Source organism: Aegilops tauschii, chromosome 7 (assembly GCF_002575655.3).
Source record: "Aegilops tauschii subsp. strangulata cultivar AL8/78 chromosome 7, Aet v6.0, whole genome shotgun sequence".
NCBI lineage: Eukaryota > Viridiplantae > Streptophyta > Magnoliopsida > Poales > Poaceae > Aegilops > Aegilops tauschii.
In genome coordinates this window covers 514,341,678-514,356,569 of record NC_053041.3, presented here as the reverse complement: position 1 = coordinate 514,356,569, position 14,892 = coordinate 514,341,678, and the positions used below count along the sequence as shown (strand labels likewise).

The following is a 14,892-nucleotide window of genomic DNA, read 5'->3' as shown; positions in this document are numbered from 1 at the left end:
GTGAATGAAAGGTTATGCATTGAAGAAGTGGGAGTCAACCTTGAACCCTTGTGTTCATGCCCATGGACTCGATGTAGAACTTATCATGGAAGCTTCTTGTGATAATAATAATCCCCTTGTTATAAGTTCATCTGGTAACTATGTTTGTTCCTTTGCAACCGTGGTTCTGACCATGATTGTTCCCCTTTGATTCCATTTCTCGGACAAGTTAAAGCACTTGTCTTCTGCAGATCAATGCATCTTTGCAACCTCTATCTTGACCTTCCTTCGAGTATTACCCTCCGATATCTCGAGAATAACAAAGAACTGTGTTGCTTCCTATGAGTCTTCATCTAGTATTGCTCCTCAGCGATTTCAGATTGCCCCGGGTTCCGAGTTATTAGTCACTCGAGAACACCGATAAGTGAATCGATTCCGCACTCCGATTCAATAACTCTAAGCTATTTCCGTTGCTTACGAGTTTAATAATCCTTCAAGTCATTCATAGCCTGATCGGCTATATCATTATCGAGCTAATTTTAACTGTGCTACCCGGTCCTTCTTTCCGGAGCACAACTTTTGACGATGAGCTAAGCTTACGTCGATCTTCCTCATCTTATCATTTCACCTCAAACAACAAGCTTGTTTTCGAGCTTGTGTCGCATCCGACCTTTTGCTTCATCATTCCTTTTGCTTGATGTGGTCGCTGTTCGATGGCCTCTTCATAGTACCTCGACAAAATCTGTCGTGATCCCCATCAATATACTGACCTGTTTCAGGATATCAATCGAATCATGATGAGAAATACCATCCTCGCCCCTCTATGATTGTGTTATCATCGACAACGTCCTTGACTTCCTGCCAATACAGACTTGGTCATGTTTTGGTTATATCTTACATTCCTTGACATTCTTGGAATTGTTCCTTTGTACTTCTTGTGACCTTCAGATTCAATCTTGCTTGAAACACCATGTCAATGCTATCCCGAAGCATGATTGTGGTACTCCGAACTTCATTAAGAACATTGGAGGCGCAATACTAACTGTTTCTTGATCACTTATTCAAACACTGTTGTTTGGGTAATGTCATGAAATTCCTCTCCCCTTACCTAAATGGTTTTCTACTTCTATCCTGTCATGGATATCCTGCTCTGTTTGTCCTTGGGGAGGATATACCCCTGAAATATGTGTTTAAACAGATTTTTCCTTTCCATTGTTCTGTTTAATTTGATAATCATATTATCCTTTCCATTGTTTGGTTTAACCTGTCTTGATGTCTATATGATCTAAACAATAACATTCTCCTGCTTATGTAAACACCTCGGTGTACAATTCTGTCAGCAAGACCCTATTACTACCGTTGACAACATTCTGGTAACCACCGATGGACGAGAACCTTGCCTATTGGTCCGCCTCGTTTATCGAGCAGGAAAATGGTTCTCTTCGTCCCTCGCCCTTGGTACCAACGTTGTTGCCAATATAACTGACAGTCTATGCTCTGACATGCCTTGCTATCGGCCCCCTTTCTACTTTTAACCCACATGGTGGGCCCATAACCCACAATTCCACAGGATCGAAACCTGACTCTCCTGTACAACCTTGATTCCGAAATATTCCTTGCACTTGCCTTCGTAGGTAATTCACGAGCTAACTTCCTTACCAGGATTCATTCCGGTATCAGCGACAACATTATTTCTTCATTGCTCTGAACCCCTTCCTCACCTGTTATAGGCATCAGCTTGATGCCTACCTGGTTGAAACTTGTTGAACCTCCTTATAGTACTCTTGATTTGTTTCCTGGTGCTTCTAAACTCTCCTTCATTGAGCTAATTATTGGATGCCAATCCTTTCAGACATCCGCCCTTATAATTTTCCCCTTATACCCTATTCGTAAGTACGATGGAGTTTCTGAAGAAAGGATGAGGACTTCATGATGATTCCCTGATGCAACGAATTGGATACTTCAACGTTATGGATCAACCTCTTCGATGAGAGCAACACAAAAAAGAACATTCTTTAGAATTTCATAACCAACTCTTCTCTCCTTACTCCACCTCTTAAATCTCGGGACGAGATTTCTTGTAGTGGAGGAGATTTGTAACACCCCCAGTGTCATGCTACAGTAATCCCCTGATAATGGCGCCATGTCATCATGTTACTGTTGCTAATCTTCACTTGATCCAAATCACAATTCAAATTCAAATCCAATCTAAAGTCAAAAATTCATATTTGCCAAACCTGAAAACTAAAATGTTCAAAGTGTGGCAAATAATCTCTAGGTATTTGTCATGTTGGAACCAACCTCTTTTAGATTCCGAAAGTGCTCCTGGAAATTATTTAGTGGGCCAGCAGCATTTGAAATTGGCCTTTTCAATTTCTAAAAATGGTTAGACAACTCCTTTGACCCCAAAATTTTTGTGTCTTCTAGAATTGTTATGTTTGATTTATGTGCAAAGTTTCACAGCTAACAAATATTCTTTGCTAGCTCATTTCAATAGAACCAGTAGCAAAAGGCAAAAGCAGAAATAGAATAAGAGAAAATGGTGCACTATGCACTTGGGCTCGAGTGATACAGTACCTAGGCCCAGCCCATCTCTCCCTTATCCTCGTCCTCACGTACAGTAGGAAGAGAATCTGTGCGTGGAGCACATCCACGCCGCCCTGGCTGTTTTTGCCGCCGTGTCGACCATCCGATGCATCCCCGACGAGGATAAGATCGCTCCCGGCCCTGTAGACAAACCCTAGCCCTCACTTATCCTCTCGCTTGTCCTCTCCCTCTCTGTTTCCTCCCTCTCGAGATGTCGTCGATGCGCCGTCGCTATCCTCGCGACCACTGGCCTCCCCGGCGAGCGGGATGTCGTCCAGGAGGAGCGCCGCCCTCTCCTTCGTCCGCCCCGGGGGCCAGCCCAAGCTAGGACGCCGCGTAGCCTCGCCATCGCCTCTTCTTCCTGCCACGGTCGCCGCACGTCCCCGCCATCGATCTCCACCACCGGGCCTCCCCGGCCATCTCGAGCTCGCCTACGACCTCCCCGTGAGCTGCTCCTCCATTCCCCCTACTACCCTTTGCTTCGTCGCCGTATCGCCGTCCCAGTGCTTCGGCCGCCATGGCCGGCGCTCGCGCCCGCGCCCGCTCACCCCGCCCCACTGCCACGCCCCGTACGCACCGCTCCTGCATCGCCCGCGCCTGCCTACGTGAGGTCGCGGTCCCTGCTGCTCGGCTGCTACTTTGCCGCTACTCTGCTGATGCTTGGTTGCTGCATTGCCATTGCTCTACTGCTTGCTGCTGCTCCTGCGGCTGCACATGCCGCTGCTCCTTGCCTGATGTTGTTGCTGCTGCTAAAACTGCTGCCGCTGCTTGTCTTGCAGCTGCTACTGCCTCCCGTGGCGCGCTGCTTAGTTGCTGCTGTTGCGGGCGCCCGCTTTCTGCTCCTAGTGCAGCCGCTGCCGCCTGGTACTGCCGCTGCTTGCCATGGCCGGGCCTTGTGTGTTTTTGCGTATGTGTGCACAGCCACGGCTGGTTTGTGCCATCGGCCGGCCCTTGGTTTAATTAGGCTAGGATTAACTAGGACTAGTTTAGATAGGAAATTAATTTAGTGGTAAGTTAGTCTAGTAGTAGATGACATGTAGGCCCCATTAAATAGGTTAGGTTTATTTAATTGTTCAGGTAAATAGTCCATGACATGTGCGCCATAGCTCTCCTTTTGACTAGTCATTTTGACTTGGTCAACTCGCATTAAAAGTAATTTTAAAAAATCTAGAATATTGATAAAACTTTAGAAATTCATAGAAAATAATCCGTAACTCGGATGAAAAAGGTTTATACATGAAAGTTGCTCAGAACGACGAGACGAATCCGGATACGCAGCCCGTTCGCCCACCACACATCTCTAACATATCGAACTCGTAACTTTCCCCCTCCATTTCATCTGTCCGAAAATGCGAAACATCGGGAATACTTTCCCGGATGTCCCCCCTTCGCCGGTACCACCTACTGCCGCGTTAGGGCACACCTAGCATCGCTCATTGTCATGTCACGCATCGTCATGCTTATGTTTGCATTGTATTTACTGTTTCTTCCCCCCTTCTCTTCGGTAGACTACGAGACCGATGCTGCTGCTGCCCAGTTTGACTACGGAGTTGACGACCCCTCCTACTTGCCAGAGCAACCAGGCAAGCCCCCCCTTGATCACCAGATATCGCCTATTCTTCTCTATACTGCTTGCATTAGAGTAGTGTAGCATGTTACTGCTTTCCGTTAATCCTATCCTGATGCATAGCCTGTCCTTGCTTCTACTGTTGTTACCTTTACCTGCAATCCTACATGCTTAGTATAGGATGCTAGTTTTCCATCAGTGGCCCTACATTCTTGTCCGTCTGCTGTGCTATACTATTGGGCCGTGATCACTTGGGCGGTGATCACGGGTATATATTTATATACTCTATACATGACACCTGTGGTGACTAAAGTTGGGTCGGCTCGTAGGAGTACCCGCAAGTGGATCTTTGTGGCGGAGCGACAGGGCAGGTTGAGACCGCCTAGGTGAGAGGTGGGACTGGCCCTGGACGGCGTCCGCGGTTACTTTAAAATTAACACGCTTAACGAGTTCTTGGTATTTGATCTGAGTCTGGCCATTTGGTCTATACGCACTAACCAGCTACGCGGGAACAGTTATGGGCACTCGACGTCATGGTATCAGCCGAAGCTCTTTTTGACGTCAGCGACTGAGTGGCGCGCGCCGCATTGGACCGTAAGCTCGCGCTTGTATTAAGGGGGCTAGGTCTGCTTCCTGCCGTGTACGCAACGTGTAGGTGTGCAATGGGCGATGGGCCCAGACCCCTGCGCGCATAGGGTTTAGACCGGCGTGCTGACCTCTCCGTTGAGTCTAGGTGGGGCTGCGACGTGTTGATCTTCCGAGGCCGGGCATGACCCAGAAAAGTGTGTCCGGCCAAATGGGATCGAGCGTGTTGGGTTATGTGGTGCACCCCTGCAGGGAAGTTTATCTATTCGAATAGCCGTGTCCCTCGGTAAAAGGACGACCCGGAGTTGTACCTTGACCTTATGACAACTAGAACCGGATACTTAATAAAATACACCCTTCCAAGTGCCAGATACAACCCGGTGATCGCTCTCTAACAGGGCAACGAGGAGGGGATCGCCGGGTAGGATTATGCTATGCGATGCTACTTGGAGGACTTCAATCTACTCTCTTCTACATGCCGCAAGATGGAGATGGCCAGAAGCGTAGTCTTCGACAGGACTAGCTATCCCCCTCTTATTCTGGCATTCTGCAGTTCAGTCCACTGATATGGCCCTTTACACATATACCCATGCATATGTAGTGTAGCTCCTTGCTTGCGAGTACTTTGGATGAGTACTCACGGTTGCTTCTCTCCCTCTTTTCCCCCTTTCCTTTCTACCTGGTTGTCGCAACTAGATGCTGGAGTCCAGGAGCCAGACGCCACCGTCGACGACGACTCCTACGACACTGGAGGTGCCTACTACTACGTGCAGCCCACTGACGACGACCAGGAGTAGTTAGGAGGATCCCAGGCAGGAGGCCTGCGCCTCGTTCGATCTGTATCCCTGTTTGTGCTAGCCTTCTTAAGGCAAACTTGTTTAACTTATGTCTGTACTCAGATATTGTTGCTTCCGCTGACTCGTCTATGATCGAGCACTTGTATTCGAGCCCTCGAGGCCCCTGGCTTGTATTATGATGCTTGTATGACTTATTTATGTTTTAGAGTTGTGTTGTGATATCTTTCCGTGAGTCCCCTATCTTGATCGTACACATTTGCGTGCATGATTAGTGTACGGTCAAATCGGGGGCGTCACACCACGTTCCGGGATGATGGCCCCAGGGCGTGTACTGACCGCGGGGGGGGGGGGGGGGGGGTGGCGCTCGGCCGGCCTGATGGGTCGGCTTCCCGTAGCACGAGGCACCCCCGAGCCATAAACCATCAATATCACACTAAAATAATAGAGAAAACTTGTACTCCCTCCTTCCATCTATATATGGCCTAATGCGTTTTTCAAGACCGCCTTTGATTATTGATAAGATTAATAATAGATAATGTAAAAATTAAATCATTGAAGCTCCTTTCACATACGAATTTGATGGTATGCTTTGTGTAACTTGCATGTCATATATTATTGCTCTAACACTTGATCAAAGTTAGCTTTGAAAAACACATTAAGCCCTATATAGATGGAAGAAGAGAGTACATACATGTTGACATGATATGTGTAATGGGATGGATGACTGGCTTAATTGTCTGTTATGCCATAAAAAACTTAGTGTTAATAGTCGACGGGGAAGAGAATCTAAAAAGAAAATCAACAACATTACCGGAAGAGAGAGAAAAAGAAGTCTGGCAGCATTGTTTTTTTTTGTTGCATGGCTGGCATCACTGGTTTGGTTAGCTAGACCAGTTTGACCACACGAGTAGTCTCTTATACGATATGTCGGTTTTACTTAATATTTATAGTCAGGAAGAAAAAAATGTTAACAATCCGTTGTTTGAAGGAGAAAACCTAGTATTAATTGTCCATCGTACGAGGGAGAAAAAACTGAAAAAAAAATCAACAGTATCAGCAGAGGAAAAAAAGACATTCACTAGTTTGGTTAGCTAGACCTATTTGGCCACACGAGTATAATGTAATTTCTTATACGACATGTCAATTTTACTTAGTATTTGTAGTCAATGAGAAAAAAAAATAATGTTAATAGTCCGTTGTTTGGAGGAGGAAACTTAGTGCCAATAGTCTGTCGTATGAGGGAGAAAAAACTGAAAAAACCCGACAGTATTAGTGGAAGGAAAAAATGGACATTCACGATTGGCCACACGAGTATAATGTAATTTCTTATAGATATGTCAATTCTACTTAGTATTTATAGCCAGGAAGAAAAGAAAATATTAACAGTCCGTTGTTTGAAGGAGAAAACTTGATGTTAAATAGTCCTGGTACAAGCGAGAAAAAAACTGAAAAGAATAAATCAACAATATTATAGCAAAAGAAAAGAAAAAAGACATTCACTGGTTAGCTAGGCCAGGCCTTTCACCTGGGTAGACATGTGCGGCCAGGGGAGAGTATCAGGTGATACCACCTTCTAAATGCTCCCATGATACCATTTGAAAAGGTTTAATTTTAAATGTTACAAAAATTCTGAAAAAATTGTAGATGTTCACATCACATGAATGTACTGCCCATAAAAATTTCAGGTCCAAATTCTAAATGCATACTAAGAAACAAAAAAGATAAATCTGGATGTGAATAGTGACGTTTTGACACTATTCATGCTGGATTTCTCTTTTTTGTTTCTCAATGTATATTTCGAATTTGGATCTGAAATTTTTAGGGATTGTACATCCATGTGATGTGGACATCCACAATTTTTTTCAGAATTTTTTGAAACATTTAAATTTAAAAATTGATTTTTTTTGAAATGGTATCATGGTAGAGGTGGTATCATGTGATATTTTCCCATGCGGCCAGGTTAGCTAGAATAGCTGGCTCATGAATATTTCGTCATCGGTGGTGCCTCAGCAGACCTGTGCGACCAGCTAGCTAGCATAGCTGGTTCATGAATGCTTTCCTCGGCGATAGAAGGATCAGCACCAGACATTTTAAGCCGCTAAATACCTTAGAAGCAAGCCGTGTGGTACTAAAAAGTAAACGTCCACCGAGCCGTGTCGTTGTGCTCGTCTTCCGCCCACCAGCTAAGCCACTCGCAAAAAAAAAAAGGTTAGTCGCAAAAGAAAAAGACTTGCGCGAGTAGTGATTGAGGCGCGGTCAACAAATTTGTTCCGCACCTCCGCCGGCGAGTCCGGTCCGAGGTTGCGGAGCGAGGGCGAGCGTCGTAGACGAAGTAGTCGAACACGCGAGAGTAAATAAGACAGAGAGATATGGAGGAGACCAGCTTTATTAATCAATGATCAGAGATTACAATGATGGCTCCTCGTTGCTTTATATAGGGACTAGGGGTCAAGGGATAAGTACCCACTTAACCAAAAGTAGGGGAAACGGGAGGGGCCAGCCCGTGCGCTTTGCACGCGGCCGCCGCCACCCCTCCGGGTGGCCCGGTTTCCCAACACTCCCCCTTGGGTAATTATCCGTATATCCATGCCTCAAAACTCCGAAAAACCCAGTGGGAAAAAATATGGAGAAAGAGCACACGGTATACATTGTTGTATTGCACGAATTGCCTCGTCAAAAACCTAGTGTGAGAAACATCAGGAAAACTCACTCAAGGGAAAAAGAGTACAATCCACTCAACCATCAAGTTGAGTACTCGATCATCAGGATTGAGATTTTAGCGACGAGTTTGCGAAGTTTCTCCCCCTGAACCTTGCATCTCTCTAAGTCTCATCATACCGATTCCACGCACACATCTCTCTAAGGTTGATGCCGGTAATGATTTAGTGAACATATCAGCAAGATTGTCACAGGACTTAGTATGCAAAACTCTCACCTCGTTCAACTGTTGCAGCTCATGTGCATAGAAGAACTTGGGACTAATATGCTTTGTGAGGTTACTCTTCACATAACCCATCTGGACTTGTGCAACACAAGCAGCATTATCTTCATAGATAATGGTAGGGGTTTGTACGGTGTTCAGCCCACATGTCTGCTAAATGTGGCCGATCATCCGCCGAAGCGATACACACTCTTTTGACGCTTCGAATAATGCCATGATTTCCGAGTGGTTCGTGGAAGTCGACACAAGTGTTTGCTTGGACGATTTCCAGGAAAACGCAGTTCCACCAGAAAGGAAAACATATCCAGTCTGCGATTTGCAATCATGCGGGTCCGATAGGTACCCAGCATCGGCATAGCCTATAATAGATAGGTCTTGATTTCTTTTATAAAACAAGCCAAGATCTTTGGTCCCTTGCAGGTAACGGAAGACGTCCTTGACACCTTTCCAATGCCTCTTGGTAGGTTCAGAACTGTACCGAGCAAGCAAACTGACGGCGAACGCAATGTCTGGCCATGTACAATTTGCGAGGTACATGAGTGCTCCAACTGCACTCGGGTAAGGAACCTCTGGTCCCAGAGTTTCCTCCCCCTCTTTCCTTTGGCCTGAACGGGTCCTTGTCTGGTTGTAAAGATCTTCCGACCATCGGGGTCTTAGAAGGATATGCCTTATCAAATCCAAATCTTTCCAACACCTTCTGGGTGTAGGCCGACTGGTGCACTAGAATCCCATCAGGGGAATGTTCAAGTTGCATACCTAGACAGAACTTGGTTTTACCCAAATCCTTCATCTCGAATTCCGACATCAGGTAGGAATTCGCTTCCTCAATATCCTCAGGTGTACCGATTATGTTTAAATCGTCCACGTACACCGAGATTATACAGAATCCATCTTGGGATCGCCGTATAAAAACACATGGGCAATCTTTATTGCTCGTGTAGCCCTTCTCATGAAGGAAATCACTTAAGCGATTGTACCACATTCTACCAGACTGTCTGAGTCCGTACAGTGCCTTTTGAAGTTGAACACTGTATAGACCCCTATTTGCTCTATCATGGTTCGGAACAGGGATACCTTCTGAAACCTTCATGTATATGTTCGAATCCAAGTTACCATATAGGTAAGCAGTGACAACATCCATTAGTTTCATTTTCAAGCCCATGTTTACTGCCATCGAGATCAAGTATCTAAAGGTAACTCCATCCATGACTGGGGAATAAGTCTCCTCAAAATCGACACCTGGTCGTTGAGTGAACCCTTGAGCAACGAGCCTTGCTTTGTACCGTACTACCTTATTATTTTCATCTCTCTTTCGAACAAAAACCCACCTATGGCCGACAGGGCGAATGTGGAGAGGAGTTCGACAAACTGGTCCGAACACCTTCCTTTTGTTGAGAGATAATAATTCGGCAGTAATTGCCTGCTGCCAATCTTTCCAATCCGACCTTTTCTTGCAATCAGCGAGCGTGTTAGGCTCAGGGTCAAGATCTATGATTGAGGCAATTTTCGTAGCAAAGTTGATGTCGACAATCACCGTTGCTCGGTTCAGGGACTCCCCCGTATAAATATAATTTATGGCCATTTCGTCATGGAGCGCATCTGGCGCAAACACTTGCTCTACCAAATTTCCCATTATGGGAGCAAGGTCCTTTAGATTTCCCGCGCCGATGTGTGCGCTCACATCTCCGTTGGGTGTTTCCCCTATGGGAAAGTTTAAGTCCGGAATTTCGTGCACTGAATTTTCCGTACTTGTGCCAGGTCTCGACTGGCTTCCCGTTTCAATTTGGGGTACTTTGGCGACAGGCTGTGATAAATCTCTCTTATCCTTTTTCGTCGGGCGTCCCCGAGTACTTGGGATTTGAGAAGCCGGATTTCTTGTCCTTTTAGGCCTTTGGACGGAAGCGGGCATACCATCATTTTTCTTCGGTATTTCAACCCTTTCCGGTGCATTGCGCGCGTGCACATGCGATTTTGTCACAGTCTTTAAGTCACTAAAGTGGTCGGGCAGTTGATTTGCTAAAGACTGCAAATCTATTATCTTTTGGACTTCTCTCTCAGTCTCAGCAGTGCGCGGGTCATGAGCATGGATCCCCGTGGCTTGCCACGTGATTTCTCGACTTTTAGCATCAAGGGGTTGATTCTCTCCCCCTAAAGTCGGGAAAAGATCCTCGTCAAAAATGCAATCAGCAAAACGAGCCGTGTGACAGTCACCTGTCATGGGGTCCAGATACCTGATTATGGACACAGTCTCATAACCAACGTATATCCCCGACTTACGGAGCGGGCCCATCGCCGATCGCTGAGGGGGTGGTATTGGTACATATACCTGGCAACCGAACCTACGAAGGTGGGAAATTTTTGGTGCCGACCCTTGCGCAAGTTGAACAGGAGAGTGGATGTTGTAGGCCGACGGTCGAAAATTGATGAGATTAGCCGCGTGTAACACCGCGTGGCCCCAACATGTAGTTGGTAAATTACAACCCTGAAGGAGCGGTCGGGCAATGAATTTAATTCCTTTAATCAATGCCTCGGCAAGTCCATTTTGTGTATGAACATGTGGTACCGAGTGCTCAACTTTGATTCCCATTGCCATGCAATAATCATCGAACGCCTTTGAAGTAAATTCTCCGGCGTTGTCCATTCGAATAGACTTTATACGATAATCCGGGAAATTATTCCTCATTTGTATGATCTGTGAGATCAATTTTGCAAAGGCATGGTTCCTTGTTGACAGCAGGCAAACATTGGACCATTTAGAGGAAGCATCAATGAGCACCATGTACCGAAACGGCCCCGTGAGGGGCTGAATTGGACCACATATGTCCCCTTGGATACGTTCCAAGAACGCGGGGATTTCATCCCTCACCTTGAGGGGCGATGGCCTAATGACTAACTTCCCCTTAGCGCATGCGGAGCACACGAAATCATCGGGATTCGGGAAGTTCTTCACGTTAACATTATGGCCATGTGAGTTGTTAATTATATTTCTCATCATCCTAAGTCCGGGGTGGCCTAACCTATCGTGCCAGAGGCAGAAGAGTTCAGAGCTTCTAAAAACGGTCTTGAGGGTAGTGTACACGGGCGGTGCTACTATCTTAGTGTAGTATAGCCCTGTGTCAAACGAAGGAAGCCTTTCGATAACATGTTTACCACCTGCATCCCGCTTTGGGATGAGTAGACACTCCTTGCCGTTTTCTTCATCGGTCTCAGCATGGAAACCATTAGCGCGGATGTCTCTAAAGCTCAAAAGAGTACGAGTCGACTCCGGGTACAACAACGCATCATTAATGATCAAAGTTGTTCCCATGGGGAGTATAATAGTGGCTCGTCCGGAGCCAACTATGTGAGAACCGCAGCCGGCGATTGTCATAATACTTTCCGGAGATTTTTTAATGGACTCAAAGTACTTAGTTTCTCGTAAAATGGTATGAGTGGCGGCGCTATCGGCAAGGCACGTTTCCTCCATTCGGGCGCCACACGCGTTCTAAAATATGACATCTAATTAATGTAATGAGGAAGAAAATACATTAAAAATAAATGCACACATCTCAGAACATAACATGCTATCATGTACAAATAATGGAATAAATGAATAAATGCCATCCAATCGCCAAAGTAAAGAATAAGTTTATGCTCTCATAGAGCTTACAACCAAATCGAATTTATTCAATTTTATTGTATCAAATCACGGAATCATGATAACCAAAGAGGTATGCTAAGTGGACTCGGTGAAGAAGCCATTCACTTCCGCCGCAATCTCCATACTAGTGAGCTGATCCTCCTTAGAAATCATCTTGGAGGCAGCATCAATGTCTAGTGGCGGCGCCGCTGAGGCGACCATGTGGTCAACCTCCATGGCGACGTGGGCGTCGGTAGAGACCGCCAAAGCTGCTGCGATGGGCACCACGGGGGTCGCCTCTATGGGCGCAGCAGGGGGAGTAGCGATCATCACGGGTGCCGCCATGGGCGCCGGTGGTGCTCCCTCCTGAACCAAGGCGAGGTGCATCTCACGCGCCTTCCGAGCCTTATATGCATCAACGACCTCCTGTGGTGCGCGGCACTGGCGGGAGAAATGCTCCACCGAGCCACAACGGAAGCAGTCCTGAGGCCTTTGCCCTCCCTTGCCCGACTTGTTCTGCTTAGCCGGGGCGGGGGGGGGGGGGTGAGGGCCCTTCTTCTTGCCCTTCCGTCCCCTCTTCTTCTGTTGAGGCTTGCGGACTTTGAGAGCGTTCACCTCCTGGCGAGAACTCCCCCCAAGTGGTTGCGCGACAAAGTTCTTTTTGAGAACCTCGTCCTGCGCCTCCGCCACCTGGAGGACGTCAATCAACTCTGAATACCTCGTGTAGTTCCCCTGGTGGTAGTTCCGTGAGGACTGGACCGCGTCGGGGTGGAAAGTGGATAGGGTTTTCTCAATCTTCTGGGAGTCGGTAATCTCAGTACCACACAACCGAAGAGTTGTACAAATCCGGTGGAGAGCTGAATTGTACTCCCCAACCATCTTGAAGTCCGCAAACCTCAGACGGATCCACTCTGCCTCTGCACGTGGCTTCACAGTGTACTTCAGCCGCTCAAACCGCTGCTTAAGAGCGGCCCAAAGGCCAGAAGCACTGTGCTCAGCCATATACTCATCTTTCATAGTAGGTGACAGGTGATGACGGAGAAAGTGCAGGGCCTGCGCATTGTCAGTTTCGAACTTGGGATCAGTGACGGCCAGCTGGGCCCCCTTACCGATCGCCCTCAGGAGGGTTTTGCCCTGGAGAAAGATCTCGCAGTCCGAGGACCATGACAGGTAGTTCAGCCCTGTCTGGGCCAACTCAGGAAACTCCTTGTTGACAATTCCGGCCATCTGCGATTTATGCAAAAATCATGAGATTACAGCAGGTAATCTTTTGCACAAAGCGACGTTGATAAACTTATTCAATAAAAAGACGTTCCAATATTTAAAACATGCTATTATATGACTTACTAAATGATTAAGAGTGCTAAACAATTAATCTACAACAGTAAAATCATACAATAATATCATGTTACAAAAGATAGCATGTTAAGCGCATCTAGTATGTGAAAACTAGCCCAAAAATTGAATTCCCGAGGCATTTTTAAGCCCAAATACGCATTTTCAGCGAAAACAGACAGTTCCAGGGACTTATACGCAAAATATTACAGCAGGAATATAGTCGCATAAATTTACGGTACTGCGGGGCTAAAACGTAAATAACCGGGCGCGCGCGCTCTCTGGCCTGGCCCTAGTTCGTCTGCAGGCCGAAAAATGGGCCGTCGGCCCGTGTAGCCAGCCCCACTGCCCTCCTCCTTTTTTTTATGGAGGGAAAGGGGAGGCCCATTGCGTACAGCCCGCTGGGCCGGCCCGCTTGCCAGCTCTAGGTCGCTAGGGTTTCCAACCCTAGCGCCCGAGCGCCCGAGCGGCGGCGGCCTCGACAGGCCCGTGCGCACGCACGATGTGGCACGGCGCGGCGGCGAGCACGGTGCGGTCGATGGGGCGGGGCGGCGTGGCGCGGCCAGCGGGGCGCGCGGCCATGGCGCGGCGGCGGCGTCAAATGCCAAGCCAGCCAGCCCGCCGGGCGTGGCTACCTCGCGCGTACGCGGGGCAGCCAGCAGCCGGGCGGCGACCAGCGCCAGGCCAGCACGCACGCCGGGCGCGGCTACCACGCGCGCACGCGGCGTCGGCCAGCAGCCGGGCGGCGACTAGCGGAGCCGGGGCCAGCAGGGCACGCGGCGGCCTCGAGCGTGCATCGGGCACGGGTACGGCCAGCTGCTTTGGACGGCGTCATCTGGACGTCGGTGTCGGGATCTCAAAAACGTCGTCGTGTTCATCGGGAACATCGACGGCGCGTGGCACAGCGAGTGCGTTGCGGCGGTACCGTGATCATCTGGATCATGATCTGTACCGACTCCCATATAGTGTAGTCAACAAGTCTCTCGTGATCCAAAAACATCGACATTGGTCGGCGACGTATTCGTCCGCTCGGTTTTTGGGAGAGAAATCCACACCATAGGTAGATTTATCCGAAAAATAATCTAATCGCAAAAACGGAATCGTAGTAACGAAAGGAATCCATTTTTGCAAAAGTGGGGATCGGATCTTATACCTCCGCGGGATCGACGAAAGCCTGCGTGATGCAGGCTTGACGCAGGCTTGACGGAGAGTTGATGGAGCGAAGCGTGCTGATAACGTGTTCCGCAACTCCGCCGGCGAGTTCGGTCCGAGGTTGCGGAGCGAGGGCGAGCGTCGTAGACGAAGTAGTCGAACACGCGAGAGTAAATGAGACAGAGAGATATGGAGGAGACCAGCTTTATTAATCAATGATCAGAGATTACAATGATGGCTCCTCGTTGCTTTATATAGGGACTAGGGGTCAAGGGATAAGTACCCACTTAACCAAAAGTAGGGGAAACGGGAGGGGCCAGCCCGTGCGCTT

General features: G+C 47.8%; 1 protein-coding gene across 1 annotated transcript; it reads right to left on the bottom strand.

The window, feature by feature from the left end:
- Positions 1–12,170: 12,170 nt before the first annotated feature.
- LOC123494963 (uncharacterized) lies at positions 12,171–13,301 on the bottom strand. Its single transcript, XM_045231518.1, has one exon. It carries the CDS (start codon positions 13,299–13,301, stop codon positions 12,171–12,173), a length of 1,131 nt encoding a protein of 376 aa, XP_045087453.1.
- Positions 13,302–14,892: the final 1,591 nt, after the last annotated feature.

Coding starts and splice junctions, on each gene's coding strand:
- LOC123494963 (XM_045231518.1), bottom strand. CDS start 13,301: ATGGCCGGAATTGTCAACAAGGAGTTTCCTGAGTTGGCCCAGACAGGG.